Raw genomic sequence first — 20,239 nt, forward strand, 5'->3', positions numbered from 1 at the left:
AAGGTAAGTATAAACTCACTGCTTCTCTATCTTGTGCCTTGGGATCACTAGCAAGTCATCCAAGGCCCCAGATGATCAGAAGCGCCATCTCTCTCCACCTGTGAAGTCCTCTGGTTTGCTGCTTTGCAGATTCTTGTAGTCCAGATTCTAACGTTTAGTCCACAGAAGATTTCCCAGCTTGGTCTTTTCCTAGCTTCTTGTTCATTACTTTGATCCTCAGAGAAATAATTGTTTTTGATACACAAAACCCTCTTCATTAAATGTAAATGTATTGCTTATTTGAAAATGAGATATTTATACTATCATGTTTTGGTGTGTGTATATGTGTGTGTGTGTGTGTATGTGTGTGTGTGTGTGTGTGTGTGTGTGTTGCCATACAATTTTTCTTTTTCTGTCACAGAAACCAGTATGTATATTCATACATATTCACACATATACCCACTTAAAACATACATATAAATATATGCTAATAGCTGATTTCAGAATTATCATAGTTAAATTCATTATTTGCTTTTTTCTTAAGTCCTTTTGATTTTAGTTTAATATATTTACAAAACTCATTCAAATTTGTAACCAGAGGGCCAGTCTTCAAACTCTGTTGCTGGACAGAGCCCTTTTCAGTTACACTACTCTGCTACTTTGAAAACTATCTAGTATGTAAAACACTCAATAGGATTTTTGGGTTGGCTGTGAAGTGGCCAGTTAAGGTAACATTTTGATTGGTTGTAACCACCAGCATTTCCAAGAAGCATTTGTATGTTGAAAGTCCCCTGCATTCCAGAACTTCGCAGTGTGTATTGACAGGCCACAGCATCTGCTCTGCTCCCTTGCTTTCACAGTTTGTCTCAATAGACACTGCCCATTCAATGGACCCTGCATACCTATAACAAAGAGTTGTTTCATAGTGCTTGTCACCTTAAGGTTTGAACGTGTGTGTGTGTGTGTGTGTGTGTGTGTGTGTGTGTGTGTGCGTGTGCGTGTGTAAAAGTTGCTAGTTCAGTCTAACAGAAACTTTGAACTTTTATATAGACTGAAGAGAACTGAAATTATACAAATGTATTCAATAAATTCATGTTATATGAACTATTTTGAGATATTGTAGAGCAAGTCTCATATTTATAAAATGAATTTTTCATTCAAGCATTCTCTTTCCCTGTTTTCCAACTGTTAAAAATAACATAATATTTTACATGTATTTTGCCGTAAGACCCAGAATTTCAAAGGTGTTTGTATGAGAGCCTAACACAGCAGTAATTCTGTGCGTATTCCTGTAGCAGAGTCTCTACAGCCAGAGCTCGCCGAGAAGGGTACGTAAGGTGTGTAGTTCATTAGCTACCTTAGGAAAGTATATAAAACAGGTATAATCAGTTCCAGAGTTTGGTGCTTGTTTTAAATTTCTCTATTCAGCTGAGTTGAAATTTTAGTTCTAACATACCAAATTGAAAAATCTTCATTTAAGTTCAAGTGTTCATTTTTCATAAGAAAAATTTCTGTGGATCATATACCAAAGCCTTCTATCATACATACTAATTTACACAAAGTAAAGCTTTCTTCTTTGATCAGAAATGTTTAGCTTATATATGAGAATTATAAACTAACAAATGAAGCTGTCACATTAGTAAATGCCCACAGTTACCGTAGATTGTTCATGTGCAGAACACCAGCACAACATGACACATGGACAGTTTCTACAGGCAAGAGCCTAGGTTGTTTTATGCCTTTATGTTAAAGTTAAAGGAATCATAAAGAGAAGAGTTGGAGGACCATGTGGACCTCAATGAAGAACAACATTTCTGTCTCACACACACAAAAATGTATTACCGAAAAAAGTCTCAAAGCACAGCTGTAATCCTTTAGAGCAGTGGATTTCAACTTGTGGGTCACAACCTCTTTGGGGTAACATAGTAGATATCTTGCCTATCAGATATTTACATTATGATTCATAACAGTAGCAAAATTACAGTTATGAAGTAGCAACAAAATAATCTCATGGTTTGGGGGTCACCACAACAGGAGGGACAGTATTCAAGGGTCACAGCATTGCAAAGACTGAGAACCACTGCTGTAGAGCGTATGTCAGTTTACAAATCCTGGCCTATGATACGAGGTTCTAGAAGTTCTCACAGAGCATTTTTACCAGAATTGTCATATTTTATTACTTTACATACCATGTTCCTATATTAGGATTTTACTATAATGATTGATCACAATGTAGCAAATCAAGTAGCATCAAATATCAAGAGTAACAGTTGAAATAGTTACAGACTGCACTTTAGACGAGTGTACTATATGACACATTGAACAAAAGTGCGCAGCAGATTGACAACCACAGAGAACATTCCAGTTTACTTCTTAAATAAGAACACTTTTACTTGGAACAATGAAGACATTGTATAGGGGCATCTAATTATTGTTCAGGATCCACCATGAAGCTGAAAGAAAAAATAAAAACCAAATCAAGGAACATATGTGTTTTTAAGGTAGAGAAAGTCCAAACTGTAAAGAGGTCATTCCTTTCCTCTTCCGCCCGCATAATTGTTTTTCTAGTTTTCAATTCTAGATGTTTTGGGATATTGAGTTAGTCCTGTGTAATTATACTGGAGTTTTTGTTGTTTAATACTTTAAAAAATTATATAGAAATGGGGTTTGTCTTAGTAACAAGATTATAAACAGCCCAATGCTGAATCATGTTCTTGCACTCTATCCACTACTACCAGTTGTTAGGAAATAACATGGAACACTTCTACATATATGTTTCAGGAAGTTAGAGACTAAGTAAATGGATGTATTATAAATAACATATTTTTTAATTTATTCACTTTACAACCTGATTGGACTCCCCCTGCCTCATCTCCTCCCAGTCCTACCCTCCCTTCCCCATGCCCCTCCCCCCTCCCCTAGTTCTCAAAAAACGGGGAGCCCTCATCCCCTATCTGACCCCAGCCTATCAAGTCTTACATCCTCTTCCTCTATGGCTTGGCAAGGCTGCCCTGCCAGGGGGATGTGGTCAACGAGTGGGCACGAGAGTCCATGTCAGAGGCAGCCCCTAGTCCCCATATTATGGGGCCCACAAGGAGACTGTGCTGCCCATCTACTACATCTGAGCAGAGGGTCTAGGTCCTCACCATGCATGGTGCTTGGTTGGTGCATGAGTTTTTGCAGCACCCTCTCCCCCAGCCCAGATTTGTTGGTTCCATTGGTGGTCTTGTGGAGCTCCTTTCCCTTCCAGGCCCTTCTATCCCCTTCTCTTCCCTGCGCTTCACCCTGAAGTTTGGCTGTGAGTCTCAGCATCTGCTTGGATCCCCTGCTGGGCGGGGTCTTTCAGAGAACATCTATGGTAGGCTCCCTTCCTGTTCCTTCTCTTCAACTGCTTCCAGTGTCTATTCTATTTGCCCTTCTGAATGACAACTAAGCATCCTCCCTAGGGTCCTCCTTGTTAATGTTTAGATTGAAACACTAGAAATGTGTTCCCCAATGAATATAAACACCTAAACATAACCTATGGCAAAGAAGTATGGTTATTGTCATGTCTTGGTAAAATGGCAGATGAAAAATAAACTTCGCTTTTTAAAATTGTTGAATTGTTTCCACTCAGACCTCACTTTCTTGTGTTCCTTCTTTCCTTTATGGCAAGGACATTCCGGTTAAACCCCTGTTGTCCGCATGGGTTATGATTGTTAATGGGCCTGCACTGCTGTGTTCCCACATGCTTCATTGACTTTTGTATTTAACAGCTCATAGTGATACTCTTTGGTTAGTTTGTATACTTATGTCTTGTTGGTATTTGGCTTACTTGAGACATATCTTACTTCTGTGTTTCTAAACATCATAGCTGCCATTTTCAGATGTTAGACTTACATTTGTGCCGGGACTGTGGTTTTGTTTTCATTTACAACCTTCACTGTGGGGTAACACAAAATGCATAAAACTGGCCATTATGCTGGCATTACAAGTGGAATGGCCATCGCAACTGTACATAATGTCTTTACACTAATGCCGCATGTTTGTTCAGGGAATGTTTCTGCAGTCACACCTAGGAAACTTTAAAGTAGGTTGAGATGCTCCAGTGGATGTTAAAATGTTGAGGCAGGTTTTCATTTATTAGCTTTTCTTTATGTTCTATTAAGTTCCACTTATTATCGCAAGATTAGATGTGGCAGGAAAAGTAATGCAAAGTTGGGCACCAATTAAATTGTATAAAGTTCAACCTTTAAGAACGATAGTTGATTTAGTTTTATTTGTGCCCAATTTTTCTCTGAAATTAGAGAATCTTGAAAGAGAGTGGAGGAGAGTAACACATACATCAGTGATGGACTAGTTCATTGCATCAAAGTTCATCCAACATAATGGTGAGGCTGGACCAGAAAACTTCCTCGATTATGTTATACTTGCAGTGCTCAGAACAGCATTTTCCCATCCTTATTGATAACTCATGAGTCCCTTCTTGTATTATTTTTCTACTCTATTTTTGCTCACATATTTTCTAACCTTGACAGACTCAAGACCCAAATAAGAACAAACAGTGCTTTCATGTTTTTGAACCAGTGGGTTTGTTATTGGGAGAAATGAAAATGGATCTGATGGCAGACACAGAGATATTAATATGAGACTTTGGAGATTTGCATGTCTAATATCAGTGCATCTGTGATATGGAAGGTCTTTATTCCTTCGCAGAAAGGTTGTATTCTTGTGTCATGTACTGCCAGTGCAGCATTAAAGACAAAGATGAGATAAATGCTAGCCCTGTTTTTCTACATTCTATCTACAGAGGCTATCGGCTCTCATATCTGCAGCATTTATTTGTATTGTAGGCTGAACCTATTTAGAACAGCAAGTTCAAGCTTGATATAATAGTGAAGCTAAAGGTTTTCTAGATAAATATAATGTAGCTGCCTCAGTGTCTTCCCCATAGCTTGCTGCACACTTCCCGGGCCTTCCCCAACTGGAGCACCTTGTGATACAAACTAAGTCAAACTGCGAAGCTTGAGAAACCAAGCCATGTGCATGGCTTTTATTTTGTTTGAGGATTAGGCCAGCTATATAGTACAAGAAGTTCTTAACATTTGTCCCCCAGATGCTCCACTGGCACACCAAAGCTGCAAGGCTGTAGACTGTGAGGATCAGCTGAATTGAAAGCTAGCCCACCTGGCTTCCTGTCTCCTCAACCAGCTGCAGTCCCAGAATTGATTGCCCAGTCCCCCATCTGTTCCTCAGTGCATCAAAATCAACTTTAGTTTCAAATCCCTACCACCTCATTAAGATTCTTCCCTTAAGATGTGATCTTGTCAACTACAATTTTCTTTGCTACTTTTTTTTTTCAGCCATGTCACCACAAATGCCCCAAGGAGCATGGCATGTTTGCATTCCATGGTGATACTATCCTGTCTGTTCTGGTTGGATGGTGGCCTTTGTCTTCTTTTTTTTTTTTTGTCTTTTTTGTTTTTGTTTTTGTTTTTTTGTTTTTTGTTTTTTTGAGACAGGGTCTCTCTGTGTAGCCTTGGCTGTCCTAGACTCACTTTGTAGACCAGACTGGCCTCGAACTCACAGCAATCCGCCGGCCTTTGCCTCTCAAATGCTGGGATTAAAGGCGTGTGCCACCACTCCTGGAAATCCTTTGTCTTCTTACTAAAGTAGGCTTTTCTTCCTCTCAGATCTTTACAGAGATTCATTCCTCACTCAGATGTTCTGTTCTATCTGCACATGTCCTCCCTCAGAAAGCATCTTGCTGTGCATCTGAAGCTGGAACCCCAGCAAGCTCTTGCTGGAGGTTCTTCTCATCCCTGGCCTGTTTGGTCATTGTCCTGCTTGGTCATTCCCTGATCCATGCTTTTGTCCCAGCAGTCAGATATTACTGATTGGAACATGTTGTTATCCATCTAAAAACATTCAAGAACTTTAAATTGTTGTTCATATACCTAAGTAAGATACTATCCACCTTCCAGTTGAGAAAGATAACTTCTTTATGTCTACAAGCATGTGCTGTGTGTAGTAACAAGTATTTTGTGCCTTGAACTGTTCTGTTTTTATGTAAATTTGTGCTCTGTGTGTGTATATATATGTGTGTGTATATATATACATAGATATGTATGTATGTATGTATGTATGTATGTATGTATGTATGTATATATACAAGCTCACATTATTACCCAGTAAATATGTGTGTAGTTAGTTACTGAGTAGATGGATAAATAGCAAGTGACCTTTCTCGTTCATTGTAAGTTTTGTCCAGACATTTTAGACAATTTCATTCCAAACCTGTCGCCTCCTGTTCTTCTTTCTCCCAGTTATTAAATTATCTTAATAACTATTATAATGAGTTTTTCTAACACAATTTTAACCCTAGTTCTATGGTCACTTATTTCAAATTGCATTCAGCATACTAGAATGTAATATAGGAAGGCATTTGAATATTTTTTTAAGTATATGAGTTGACTGACACTTTAATTTTGCTAAAATGGCGGTGACTAACTAACTACCAGTACTAAGTTCACTGCAGCTAGAAACAAAGTCATTAAGGACAAAAGAAAATAAAAATGTCTTTCCCCTCCCTATATTATAAAGAAAACACCATTGATAAAGCCTGTGAGATCATTTTATATGTAAAACAAAACAAAACAAAAACCAAGGTGGCAGAAAAGCGTGTAGAAGCAGAATAGTTACCAGGAACTAGCATAGTCGAGGTGAGCTCTGGGGTTTCCAAGAAATCCACATTGCTTCTTTGGAACGTCTTGCTGTAATTCATCTGGAGGTGGCTGGGAAATGATTGCAGGTTAAAGTTTGTTTTTAGTAAAACATTCCTAAGTAGAGTAACAGCACAGATCAAATGCATCCACCGTGGCAGGATTTGGAGCGGTGTGAACTAAATGCCCAGATACTGTCTGCGCTTGATGCTTACTTAACATTAATAGAATCTGAAGAGTAACACTTGTTATCAGAAATTTAGAAGAAAAGGCATTTAAGACAAGCATACAAAACTTGCAACTACAGAAGTTAGGCTAAATTCCAGGAGAAATGTACAAATAAAGGCAGCTTAATATCTTCATATTTAAAGAACAAGACATCTAAGAACAGGAACTATAAAATATCCATGAGGAGAGAATAAAATGGGATTTAAAATCTCTTAAAAGGCGAATATGTGAGCCAGGTGTGGAGGTGCACACATTTAATCCCAGCACTCAGGAGGCAGAGGCAGGTGGATCTGTGGGTTCAGGCCAGCCTGGTCTACAGAGTGAGTTCAGGACAGCCAGGGCTACACAGGGAAATCCTGTCTCAAAAAAAAAAAAAAAAAAAAAAAGCCAGCCAACATGTTTGGAGTTGCCTTGAGGGTATTATTGCCATCTATCTTCCTTATAGCACAAAATGCTTCAAGCATTTACTCCTGGGCAAGCACTCTGCCATTAAACTACATCCCAAGACTGTCACCTTGAAGCCACAAAAGTCACAATTTAAGGTGAAATATGAAATCAGTTGACTTTCTTAGCATTCTCTTACTTTTATTACCATAGCTAGCACCCTAAAACACTGATTATCGGAAAGCTATATTTTCTGTACTACCTGAAATCAGGAAATGTTGATGTGATTGAAGAAAAAAAATCCTTCATGTTATTTAAAATTGTACATTTTTACTCTCAAAGTTGGTTTATAAGGTTTTCCAATGTCTTTTATTCCTTTATGTGTAATGTTTGGAAACATTTAGAAAGTTATATTAGCCACTGCATATAGTTTTAAATTTAAATAAAACAAAATGATATTTGCAGAGCTTGTATTTCATGAAGCGTCAAGTTCCACCAGTTCTTCCTGAGACACCCATCACCTGGTTGTCTTAGGGTTTCTGGTTGCGGTAAAGAGACATCATGACCAGGGCAACTCTTATACAGGAAAACACTTCATTGGACCTGGCTGAATGGTGCAGAAGTCTGGTCTGTTATCATCATGGCGGGAAGCATGGTGTCAAGCAGGCAGACATGCTGCTGGAGAAGGAGCTGAGAGTTCTGCATCTCAGTCCGCAGGTAGCAGCAGGAGACTACAGAACCACACTGGAGTCCCTGCAGCACAGGAGACCTCCAAGCCCACGCCCGCAGTGACACACTTCCTCCAACAAGGCCACACCAGGCAGCTTACCAGGCAGCTGGGATGTAAGCATGACGGAGTGCTTACCCAGCATGCTCAAAGCTCTTGGTTCAATCTCTAGCACCAAATAAGGTGTTTCCAACAGTATAAAAGTTTCATCGTGTACAATGCCACACCCTGTGCTCAGTTAACACAAGCCACGTTTTCACAACTTACCGATTCCACACACTGCTATTCTCCCAGAACTCGTATATCATGTAGCGAGATTCATTTGAAAGTTTCTGTATAGAAATACTGAAATAGAGAAGGCGTGATTGGGCCCTGGAAATTACAGAAGCGAATGAAGGGGTAGGGGAGATGACTCGGGGGCTAAGCGTAATTACCAAGTCACGTGATCCCCATTGCACGCTGGTTAGTGAAGTTTGCCTCAACGAACAACGTGGAGAGCCGCGAAGGAAGAGTCCCAATAGCCTCTAGCCTCCACCGTGTACCTGTGCCCGTCACATGCCGATAGGCACTCACACTGCACACACACACACACACACACACACACACACACACACACACACACACACCGAATTTTCTAAACTCTGTACGTAGTATGCAACAATGTTACCTTATATATATAGGAAACAAAGTAACCTAAGCTAGGAAGACTATCAAATGGCTTTATCAAGAACTGAGTAGTTCAGGGTATCTATTTTGGCACATAATGTTTAGTTGAATACCTTTGAACACATTCACAGTTCTTAGTTTCTTATTTTGTGTATATTTTGTGTTTTCTGTATGTCTGTGCACCATTTACATGCCTGGTGCCTGGTGCCCGTGGAGGCCGAAAAGGATATCATATTCCTCTGAAACTAAGGCTATAGCTCTGAGCCACCATGTGGATACCTGAAATCCAACCTGGGTCCTTCAGAAGAACAGCCAGTGCTCTTAACCACTGAGCCATCTCTCCAGCTCCAACCCAGGAGTCTTACTAAGCTCCTTTTATGCCAAAACTTACTAAAAATTCTTTGTTTTAAAGTACCCCATTCGTGGTAGTGTGGAGTAAATAAGAGTATAGTCATGTAAAGCCTAGAGAAAAGTTGAACAGGTAAGAAAATAGCTTAGATGAGAAAAATCCAAATAAATATAGAAACAAAACACAGGGGTGTGTTCATGAGTTGAGTAAGAAAAGACAGACGTGAGATACGCGTAAAACTGAATTCTTACTGATGTCTTTTGTTTTTGGTTTTTTTGTTTTGTTTTGTTTTTTTGAGACAGGGTCTCTCTGGGTTAGCCGTGGCTGTCCTGGACTCACTTTGTAGACCAGGCTGGCCTCAAACTCACAGCGATCCGCCTGCCTCTGCCTCCCGAGTGCTGGGATTAAAGGCGTGCGCCACCACGCCCAGCCTACTGATGTCTTTTTAGTCTAATGTTTCATAATATATTTACAGACTTAGGATTTATCTATTTGTGACCAGCAGGTGGCAGTAACTACACAAAGGAATTTTATTTTATTTATTTTTTTGGTATCATGGCAGTGTGGAGCATCATGCATAAAGGACATTTTGTTTCTTTTATTTTTATAGTGTTGTAATTTCCATAGTTTTTGTATAATTTGGTTCATTAGGCATGATGTGCTAATGCTACTAGTTCAACTTAAGATTTTTCTGCATAAATATTTGCTACAACAGGGAGTTTGTAATTTTCTTACCCCAGGAGTTCATGGGTAAGCTTTGTGACTTTTACCATAAACTTGCAAAGTGACATGCAAATTAATGTACATACATACATTTTTCTGGGAAGAGAACCTGTAGCTTGTTTCATGTCTTGAAGTTGTCCCTAATGCTGAAATACAACCTAATAGTATGTTGGGCAAATTTAAACTCTATTTTCTTTAGGATAAAGATGAAAAGACCCACCCTAGCATTTTAGGCCCTTGTCAGTTGCCTCTTGCAAACTAGTTATTAACATTACTCATTATATTAAAAGTCCAGTTATCGTGCTATAAAAATGCTACATTTTCTGGACTGCCACAGAAAAGCCTATAAACCTATAATTCCAGCGCTTGGAAGACAGACGCAGGAGGATCTTAAGTGTGAGGCCAGTCTGGGATAACCGGTAAGCTATCCCTCAAGCAATCAAGCATTGGAGATGCACCTCACTGGGAGAGCGCTTGTGTAGCAAGTGTGGGATTCTGCGTTTGATCCCCAGCATTGGCTTCCCAATGAAGTTCACCTGTCAGCACAGTGCCCACGCTTGTGAAAGACTGAGGGTTGACGAGGAAGGATATCATGGTGTGACAGGACAGAAGGTAAAGTATGTCCCAACAACAACAACAACAACAACAACAACAACAACAACAACAACAACAACAGCAACCAGAATGTCCCAACAGAACTACCACTCATTAAGTGTGCCACATTTGACCCATTACTCAGTCTGTTTCTCCCTCTGTGAAATGGTTCTATGAGGACTAGAGAGGACCCCCTCTTACTCTTGGTTTCCTTCTTTCTGAGTGTCTGCTTTGCTCAACCCACAGGGCCAAACCAATGAAAAAAGATGTAACACGAGGGACATACTCCACACACACCTACACAGAGACGGATGGGTTTGGCCATCATGTTTTTATATTATCCGTACAGATTGATGAGTAATACTTTAAGCACTCCGGTAACTCTTAAGGGTGTCTCAAGAGTGGGTTTTACAATATCATCCAGACATGTTCCCTGGGCGCTTGATATTGGAAATATGTACAGATTCAATTTCTGCAATCTTGTACCTGAGAGTAGCTTCAGAGATCACTTAGTTCTGTTGAAAAGCTAGAACTTTAGGACAAAAGTATGAATTGCCTTCTACATTTATAGTAAAGGTAGCAAAGGGGTAAAGATTTTGTTTTCAAAGTTAGATCATAAAATCAGTGAAGGCAGATGCTATTTCCTGTCTGGTCTGGTGCTGAGTCTAAGAGCACCCTGTGTATGCCACTTCTTCCACTGGTGGCTCTCTCTCAAAAAGTATTGGGCATCTGTAATTGCAGAGAGAGGGAGCAGCATAAAATCATATACATATATATCACCTCATATCAATGATCTGCTTGAAGTTTTCTCCAAATTAAATGTGTGTGTGTGTGTGTGTGTGTGTGTGTGTGCGCGTGCACACACAAGCATGCTCACCAGAGTGTGTGTGTGGAGGTCAGAGATAAGCTGTGCAAGTGAGTTCTCTTTTTCCACCATGTCCGTTGCATCAAACTCAGGCCACTGGACTTGCTGGCAAGCACCTTTACCACCTGAGCCATCTTGTTAGCCCTCAGCAAAGCCTTTAAAGGCATCGCGGACAGATATAACCCAGCCTCTGTCCATCTCTAAACTTCCACATTTCTTAGTGAATACTCAGAGCAAAAGTACTAATTCGGTTGCCTGAGTTTAACAAGGTTGTTAGTGATATGACTGGAACTGGATGGATCTTGTGTTTTTATTCCAATCCTAGTTAGCCACAAACGTTCAGGAATCTTTAATCCAACTATGATTAAATCCTGTCAAGGAAGATTAAACAAGGTTTTGAGGGAAGCTTCAGCAAGCTTTTAACACACCAGAAGCTAGTTTTTTTTTTTCCCTAAGCTGGATGCATTATATGCCTGTAAAGCTTCCTGTGAAAACTAAGTAAGAAAATGGATACAAAATTGTTATTCTTGTAAGACATCACCCCATGGTAGCACTCCTTGTCTCTCGTGGTGAAGATTAAGCTAAGCATTGTGGGATATGGAGCTAAGGATTATGGGAGACGAATCTTTGCTATCTCAGAACTTCACCTGCACAGCACTAGGCAGCTGTGGAGGGTATGCAGGATGATGACTGCTGACACGAGTGGCCTTTGATGATTCGTCAACAAGTAGCGAACTGGATCTGATCAACTCCTACATCTGAAAAGCTCACATGAGACAGGTGGCGTCTCATCTACGGGTGTTCCACCTGTGTGGGCATTTTCCGATACTCATTACCTCTCTATAGATCCTGACAACAGCTGCAAAGGAAACTAACGGAAGAATATGCAATAAGTGCGTGAATGAAGTGCCACTAAGACACATAGCAGTGTTGCAAAGGAAAAGGCAAGGCTGGGAGCCCGTTCTTCCAGAAACGGGTCCTCTCCTGGCCTCTGCTCGCAGCAGGACACTTCTTTATGATTCTTCCTGCCAAAGCATCATGGATGTACCTGTCTGACTCACCCACAGCAGGTGCCTCCTCTCTGGGGCTATTGGAACCCCCAGGTCGCATAGCAGATGAAAACAGTGTTTCAGAACTTTAACAAATTCTGTGCCCTTTTAATAAACATAAAACATTGAGCCAATCCCTGGAGATTTGGCACAGACTTTTCTACTTTCTCTCCTTGCTAATTCAAAAGGAGTTTACTGAGTTCAGCTTTCTTCAGTTGCATAGGTTCTGCTTGCATTTCCCCAGCAGTATTATTTTTAGACAAGTAGGCCTTTAAAAGCTACATACATTCCTGCCTTGGCAAACCTCTAATTCTTCCAAGAGTGAAAATGCTTTTATTCGTGCTCTTCTGCCCCTAATATGAAGTGGAAGAGCAGTCACAGCAGTGCAGCTTTTCCTAGTGTCTGTTACAAAGGCCACGCTGTGCGGTCATGAGGAGCTAACAATACTCACACCGCAGAGATGGGAGGACGAAGGCAGTCATGACTTCAGGTCAGATGTCATGGTCCTCAGTGTATGGAAGACTCTAAGCCGGGCGCTTCACACATAAACATTTTCTGAGATTGTGCACGTGCATGCGTGTGTGTGTGTGTGTGTGTGTGTGTGTGTGTGTGTTTACTAGGTGTTGAACCCAGGGCCTACAGGTGCTAGGAAACTGTTCTCCTTCTGAGGTATACACCCAATACTCACTAAAATTGCTCAGGTTGGACTTAAACTCGTTCTGTCATCTAGGCAATCCCTGAACTATTTTCTCCCTGCCTCAAGTATGTGTGCGAGCAGGCCTGCCTCCATGAGGTTCTTGATGAGGAAACATGAGGTTTACAGCCAGTGGGAATCCCCATGACACAAAGCTAGCCTAGCTTTAACCCTAGTTTAAATCTAGCTTACTTCCAAAACCTGAAAGGTAGGTTTCAGCAGAAATAGAAATTAACCATCAGTAAAGAAGAGCAAAACAGAGGCATAAAGCATGTTTTTTTTTTTAATGAGCACACAGATGTACACCACACAAACACACATCTGCTAATGTGTGTTAGCTCGCAGGTAGGGGTATATGTTGTGGAAGTTTTGTACACACAGCTAAGTTTGGGCCTGTGCTGTGGACTTCTGGCACAGTAGGAGAGGCCGGCTGGGTGATATTTATGGAGGAGCCTGGCCAGGTCTAAGGCAACAGATAATGCTGGATTATCAGTAGATGACTGTGAATATGGGCTTCCGGGTTTGAAAGCAACATAATCATAAAGTCTAGGCTAATACCTAGCCTTTGACAGGACACGCTTTGAGTCCTCATGACAGGAATTCTACCTTTGTCTGTGGAGAACTGTTCTAGTACAGGTTTATTGGACCGGTTGCAGTGAGAAGCTATAGATGAAGTGTGGTATATTTTATTAGTCTTTACATAACAGTTGAGAAGAAGCCATGAAATGAAGAGAGAAAAGAAATGCTTGCCACTGCTTTAATGAGATAATCAAGATCTGAAATAATAATTCTGGAGAGCCCTGCTATTCCCACAGTAGTGGAAATGGTCATTAGTCCACAGAGTAATCAAGGCCAGACACCCAGGAGTGGAAGCCTTGTCTACAGAGATGATTTCCTACAAGTGCTGGCTGCCTGTGTGCAAAGGGGGAGATTTCAATCTATTTGAAACTTTTCTCATCCAGATGGCTTTCCATTTTATTTCCCTTGGTATGCCTAATGATGAAACCAATTCAGGTTCAAAGATCAAACAGAAAATATCCTGCTAAACTCTGAAAAAACCATAACCCAGTGGTCTGGCCTGCTCTGTAGAATTTAGGAGGATTTGGAAGTGTCTGTGTTCTGGAACCTTCCCCCCTGCACCTAAATTCCTACTTTCACCAACCCTGTAAGGCTGTAAGGCTGGCAGTGGTGGTGGTGGTGGTGGTGGTGGTGGTGGTGGTGGTGGTGGGGACTTGCCTTTGAGCACTTACCGCAGGCAGCCACTTTGGGCTGATGCACTCTCCACATAGTGTTTGAGAGCAAGCTGGAATTCTTCCAGATCGTCTTCGGTCACAGACATCTGGCGCTGCACAAGCATGATGTGCTGTGGAGGGAAGGGAGATTAGTGTTTCATAAACACACGACTTTCAGTCACAAACTGACCAGGGAAAGCCGTGGCTGTTCCATATCTGAAGTTATATAGAACCCTGAAAACATAGCAATGGAAGCTAAAGAAGGTATTTCCTGCACAGAGTCATTTCCTCTTTAAAAGCAAGAGATGCAATTAGAATCATGAAGCAGTTTGCAACCTCACGTGTCTATATCCCGGTGAGGCAGAGGTAGCAGACCCAGGGACCAGCAGCATCTTGGAGACTTCCCAAAGGTCCTCCGATGGGCAGGGAGTCATCACCACTGCCCTAAAGTCACCAAGTCTTAAAGAGAAGTTCCATCTTACCACACTTCAGCTTATTGGATATTTCATGACATCAGATACTGGACAACCATCACAATCAAATTTGCTTTTTAAAACTGTAGGCTTAGGGAGCAGTGGTGCATGCCTATAATCCTGGCTCTCAAGGAGGCAGAGACAGGTGTATCTCTGTGAGTTCAAGGCCAGCCTGGTCTCCAAAGTGAGCCCAGGACAGGCAAGGCTACACAGAGAAACCCTGTCTTGAAACCTGCGCGCCCCCCTCCACTCCGGCAGAATGTGGGCTTACTGATACATTTCCAATGCTTCATTGGTGATTAAAGGGCTATCATATATTTCCTATTTCCAATATGTGTTGTTCAGAATACCGTAACTCTGTGTGATGTGAGGGAGTTTCTATCTTGTGTTAATTTAGCTGGTAAGACCCAACTGTGATGGGCACCATTCCCTGAGCTGGGGTCCCAGGGACTAAGGAGAAAGCAAGCTGAGCACCAACATTTGTGTCTCTCCTTTCTGACTGTGGATACAGTGTAGCCAGCTGCTGCGGGATCCTGCACGCTCCTTCTCTGCCACGATGCAGTGCACCCTCACAACAGTAAGGCCAAATAAATAGAAAGGCCTTCCCTCCCTCCTTAAGTTGCTTTTGTCAAATTCTTTGCCACAGCAGCAAGACAAATTGCTACGACTCCCTGATTAATAGCTCACAGTGGCTTGGCTACTAACCGCTTTTCCTAACAAACAATTATAACAATATGAGTTTCAAGACTTCCCCAGAGATCTGCCTGTGTGCCTCTCATGGAAGTATAGGGCTTTCTTTTTCTTCATGAATTGATAGAAACACAAAAAGAAACACACACACACACAAAACATAAGCCTCACAAAAGTGCAAGAACAATTTTAAAGGGCTATTCACAAGAATTATTTGAAATACAAACAAAGCATGCCAAATATTGTTAGACACGTTGCCCAGAAACTACAGCTCAAGCCCTGGTCTCCTGTTCCCTATTCCATTTAAGTCCCCAGTGCTTGCTGCACAGATACTGTCTGCCGAATGCTTATTGCATTGTAAGGACTACAGTAGACACTAAATAGATACAATTGTGGTGGTTTGAATAACAATTGCCCCTATAGGCTCATATGGAGTCACCAAGGGGAGTGACACTATTTGAAAAGATTAAAATTGGAAAATGTGTCTTTGTTGAAGTAGGTGTGGCATTTTTGGAGGAAGTGTTTCACTGGGGGTGGACTTTGAAGTTTCAAAAGCCTAAGGCAAGCCCAGGCAGTCTCTCTGTCTCTGTCTCTGTCTATGTGTCTCTGTCTCTGTGTCTCTCTGTCTCTGTCTCTGTCTCTGTCTCTCTCTGTCTCTGTCTCTCTCTGTCTCTGTCAGTGTCTGTATCTCTGTCAGTCTCTCTCTCTCTCTGCAAATCAGGATGCAGTTCTCAGCTTCTGCTCCAGCACTGTGTGAGCCACAATGCCTGCAGCCCGGCTCCCTGCCATTATGGTAATGGATTAAGACTCTGTAAGCAAGGCCCCATTTAAATGCTTTCTTTTATAAAATGTGACTTGGTCATGTTGTCTCTTCTCAGCAGCGGAAGAGTAACTGAGACACTAACAAATGCTTTTTTATGACACTAAATACAACATGCTGAGTTCTGAGAACGCAGTGATAGATAAAGACAGGCTTTTAGGGCTAGGTTCAGTAGTAGAGCATGTTCCTAGCGTGCATAAGTCCTAGCTCAGTCCCAGCGCCACATGCACGCACACAAATGACTTCCTGTCTTCAAGGGGCTTAGCAAAATAATAAGGCTAAAGTCTACGTCCAGGTAATGATACTGTCTCAAACATGAAGTTGACTATATATAAGTCACTAATAAGTCTAACAAGTTTTTGAGGAGCCAGTGTTGCACTGCCAATGAAATATTAAATCCAGCCATAAGATTCTTCAGCTGTTTAGCTGCTAGAATTATGGTTGAGTCCACAAGTCTGTGTGAGCACTCAACCGGCTATGAATAGTGTCTAAGTTCCCCCACTCCAGCTCCCCAGGAAGGTGATGTTCTTCAGTTTGGCTTTACAGATGATCACAGAAGTTAATGAACCAGAGGAAAAATTCACAAAACAATTGGGCTGTAAGGCTATTCTCAGAACTGAGACTTGGTGTCCAATCATAGAATTTCCTAGCTGAAAATGCCTCTCAGCTTGAATTCATTGTTGCAGCCAAGCAGCAAAGGCTGTGTGTTTCTCATCCACCCACTCCATTTATGCCTTTAGGTCCCAGTTTGATCTCTCTCTCTCTCTGTTTCTCTCTCTCACTGTCTCTGTTTCTCTGTCCGCCTATCTGACGCTCTCCTTTCAGTTTACTGTATCTAAAATTCATGTTTGTCCAATCTCCATAGACAAATTCCCAATAAAGAGGACTTAATAACATGTATAGATCCCCCATTCTGAGCTAGGGCAGTAACTAAAGAGAGCTTTGGGTGATGTCCCTTGTGGAGGGTCTGTGTGTGCTCTAAAAGGGGTGCCTGTGGAGATTAGATGAACAGACCCCAAAACGCTCCGTCTTTATTTTTCCAGACACACTATGGGACTCTCTGTCTCGCCCCCTCTTATGCATTTAGGACCAACCATCTGTTGCTTTGTTTTTTAATTTAAAGACTAAAATAGAAGTTCTAGGTGCTATGTTTGAGCCTAAAGCCATGAAGCTTAGATGCAGGCAAAGTCGACAGGCAAACTCTGCCAAGACAGGGTAAGCCAAGTCCTCAATAGTTCCTGCCTCACAAATATGTCTCTCAGATATACTGGGCCAGAAGGCTGAAGATGATGTTCCAACATTACAGAGAGTTTTGGGTGACTGTTCAAGCAGGAAACTGTCACTGTAATTTTTTTTTTTTACTTTGAAAGCTGCTAACCTGCACTTCCTGTTTACTCAGGTAATTACTTTTATTCCTTTCAAGTCTCTGATGGAGTTGGAGACCAGATAGTTTAGTTTTACAACTAAGCTTAGTTGTTTAGGGTTAAGATGTCTTAGGTTTAGATATACGTTTTAAATAGATAGAGATGAGATATGATAGATACTGATTTACATTCAGACTTTTAGACTCACAAAGATAGGAAAGATATTTTCTTCAAGGCTGCCAAATACAAATAGCTAAAATGCTAAGAATGTAACATTTATATAGTTTCTCATTGTTTCATGGTTCTTCTTGATGTACGTAGTTTATTATATATATGTATATGTAAAATATTTTAAAAATGAAGATTAAAATAGAAGTTCTAGGTACCATAATTGAGCCTAAAGCCATGAAGGACATGAGCCCTCATGGGTTTTTTTGTTTGTTTTTTGTTTTTTGTTTTTTTCTGTTGGTAGGAGGAAGACCTCTCTTGGGAATGAGAGAGCCTCAAGATGAGGGGAATATGGGCTCTGAATTACTGGGTGGGCTTTCTACCAGAAAAATAACATTAAAAATTGTATTGGAACCGTTCTACAAATTTGATCCATGTCTTTCCACATGGAGCCACTTTGAGTTCAACAATCCAGCAATCCACATGACCTTTGCTTTCTTTCCTCTCAGGGTCAGAGACCAAGAACCAGAAGATGCAAACCCATGATGAGCTGCCAAGGTTCTGCATGAGCAGTCAGCTCTTTGTGTGAGTCTCCCAGGAAGATGGTTTAGTATTAATAATGAAATAGAATTGATTTCTGATGACATGAAGATGGACATGTCCTCTCCTAGACATCTGCAAGGACTTCTTGGGTCAGGCATTTCTCAGGGGCTATCTTACACATACACACATGAACTATCTAGACTTCTCTAATTTTTTTAGTTTGAAAACAATCTTTACATGATCCAGTAGGAAGAGTACCAACAATGACCAGAGGCCTTCACTACTCCAGAACTCACAGCCCCTTGCACTGTTGTTCTCACAAAGTTCCAGGCTCTGTTTCCCTCACCTGGGCCCTGGGTTAGCTTTCTAACTGGCTTCGGCTAACTGAATGCTGCAGAGCTGACAGTTCATTACAGTCAACAGATTGGTTTTTGGTTTTGTTTTTTGTTTTTCCCTCTCAGGTCCTTGGGATTGTCATGTGAGCAAGACCTGATAGAGCAGAGTCAACAAAGGGCTTCTGTAAATAGACAGCAAACATTTCAGGCTTGTGTGTTACTTGGTTTCTGTTGCAACCACTCTAATGTGCTATTGTGTGGCCAGAGCCACACACTATAGCCGTGGTTCTCAACCTTCCTAATGCTGCCACCTATTAATGCAGCTCCTTATTTTGTAGGAACCCCCCCCAGCATAAAATTATTTCATTGCTACTTCATAACTGTAATTTTGCTACTGTAATAAATTACATTATAAATATCTGATATGCAAGACATGTGTGCCCCCCCCAAAGGGGTTGCAACCCACAGATTGAGGACTGCTAGGCTACATAAACAAATAAGAAGGGCCCAACTTCAATACAACTTACTGCATAAAAATAGACTGTTAATTAAGCCCACAAAGAGCAGTTCTGAGCCTCAATGTGTATGAAAGCGGATGGGAAGCTGGCCACAGACACCCAAAGGAGGCCACAGGGGTCACAAGAACGACACCACTGATACCATCTAAATTTCCCACTCATGAAGCGTGGTTATTATTTCAAGTCCCTGAAGTTTGGGTTTGGTTGCTAAGCAGCAAATGAGTGCAGCATGCATGTTTTCTTAGATGGGATCTAGAATACTATTGCCTGTTAAGTCTTTTCTTGTACATTGTAACTAATCTTTATTTTCACCTTTCTTTTCCTCCTTTTATTGAACATAGCTTTTTTTTTTAAAGTCACACAGTATATCCTGATTACAGTTTTTCCTCTCTTTGCTCCTTCCAGTTCCTCTCACCTCCTTTCCCATCTGGATCCACTCCCTTTCTGTCTTTCATTAGAAAACAAACAAATTTCTAAGGGATAGTAATAAAATAGAATAAAATAAAATATAATAAGATGAACCAAAAACTATCACATCAGAATTGGACAAGACAAACAAACAGAAGGGAAAAAGCACCGGAGAAGATATAAGAATCAGAGACCCACTCATTCACTCACTAAGGAATTCCATTAAAATATTAAACTGGAAGCCACAATATATATATATTGTATGTATATATGCATATGCATAGGACCTGGTGCAGACCTGTGCAGGCCCTGTGCATGCTGCCTCAGTCTTGGTGAATTCATATGAGCTTTGATCATGTTGATTTAGACCCCCCTTTTTTGATGTTCCCTATTCCCTCTGGGTCTTACACTCCATTCTTTATGGTTTTGTAGTAAATATATAATCCTGGATGCATTCTCTGTTCACCTATATGAGATATGTCCCTTGGTGAAAATGAATGTTTTTATAAACTGACTCTAGTTTAATTAACTATGTTTCTTTCTCATTTGTTTTCTGACAAACAATATTCACAAATTTATTTCCAGATCTTCTCACCAGACTGATACATAGATGGTCCTTAAATTTTGTTTTGTTTTGTTTTTCGTAGGGCGATTACTGTGAAAGATGTTTTTGCCTTTAGGAAGTGACTGTTAGTTAATTTTCTTTAATGAATTCCATGTATTTATTCA

General features: G+C 40.9%; 1 protein-coding gene across 1 annotated transcript in view; it reads right to left on the minus strand.

The window, feature by feature from the left end:
- Positions 1–337: 337 nt before the first annotated feature.
- Positions 338–20,239, minus strand: part of NECAB1 (N-terminal EF-hand calcium binding protein 1) — a 155,341-nt gene continuing 135,439 nt past the window's right edge. The window contains exons 10-13 of the mRNA XM_084760026.1: positions 14,210–14,322; positions 8,287–8,364; positions 6,661–6,752; positions 338–2,432 (exon numbers count right to left, since the gene is read on the minus strand). Of these exons, the coding sequence (XP_084616152.1) occupies positions 2,404–2,432; positions 6,661–6,752; positions 8,287–8,364; positions 14,210–14,322 (312 nt within the window). The 3' untranslated portion in view covers positions 338–2,403. The remainder of the gene's footprint in view (positions 2,433–6,660; positions 6,753–8,286; positions 8,365–14,209; positions 14,323–20,239) is intronic.

The sequence above is a fragment of the Acomys minous genome (assembly GCF_964271855.1).
Source record: "Acomys minous genome assembly, chromosome: 1".
NCBI lineage: Eukaryota > Metazoa > Chordata > Mammalia > Rodentia > Muridae > Acomys > Acomys minous.